The sequence below is a fragment of the Lottia gigantea genome (genome assembly GCF_000327385.1).
Source record: "Lottia gigantea unplaced genomic scaffold LOTGIsca_173, whole genome shotgun sequence".
NCBI lineage: Eukaryota > Metazoa > Mollusca > Gastropoda > Lottiidae > Lottia > Lottia gigantea.
The window spans coordinates 118,121-119,016 of NW_008708187.1; the positions used below are offsets into that span (position 1 = coordinate 118,121).

Here is an 896-nt window from a genome sequence, read left to right on the forward strand (position 1 = left end):
ATCTAGAAATTTTTAAACAATTGTTGTTATTTGTAAGTGTATATAATCCTTAGGGGCATTAAGTTTTTTTTTAAATGCCCTGGACCTATGGGTATAAGCCTGGATGAACTTAGGTGACAGAAATTTTTTTTTAGTCATATGATTTGTGGACAGTTCAACCAGCTGGGAAAAATTTCCAAAAATCAACATGAAAATGTTAATTTTATTTTTAAGTTATGGCATATGGCTATAGAATCAATGTATGGTTTCCATTATTATTATTTTTTCTACTAAAAAATATAAAAATAATAAAAAAATTTATGGTATGTGTTTATGTTTTGAAACTTTTTCCAGATGTACATAAAAATATTTGAATATTTCATGGAAAATAACATTGAGCAATAAAGGCTACTAAGAATTTAAAGAGATTGTAAAAAGGTCTTTTCAATTTTTTTTAGTGTATTGGTGACACTGGTAGCATCAATTTGCAACAATTTAGAAAACCGATTTTCAATTCCTTTATAGCTGGACTGTCTGCAATCATAATAACCAAAATCTCAATGAAAACATGTTGGTTTTCTGGGCCAGAAAAAATTTATCATTCTTTATTTTCTTCTTTCAGTTACACCTAGAACCTAATGATGCATCCAGCAGAGGAACTGGAAAATATTGCTAAAAGACATGGTTTCCAAGTCTCAGAAGAACAGTTTGCCAAACATATGGATAGTGTAGACCCCATTGCCCACCTCCGACATGAGTTTCATTATCCTAAAATGTCTGATGTAGCTCACAGTAAGTTTCATTTTATTATGAATGAATAGATAAATGATTGATTGAATACCTTGATTGCAGACATACATCTCTCTGAATTCTAATTCTCAAAAGAGACATGAAAAACTTGACCTTCAAATACAGAG

The 896-nt window shown here is 30.0% G+C and overlaps 1 protein-coding gene across 1 annotated transcript in view; it reads left to right on the forward strand.

The window, feature by feature from the left end:
• Positions 1-617: 617 nt before the first annotated feature.
• LOTGIDRAFT_173819 (hypothetical protein) overlaps positions 618-896 on the forward strand; it is a gene marked incomplete at both ends in the record, with an annotated part of 29,555 nt that continues 29,276 nt past the window's right edge. The window contains one exon of the mRNA XM_009051889.1: positions 618-761. Coding sequence (XP_009050137.1) covers positions 618-761 — 144 coding nt within the window. The remainder of the gene's footprint in view (positions 762-896) is intronic.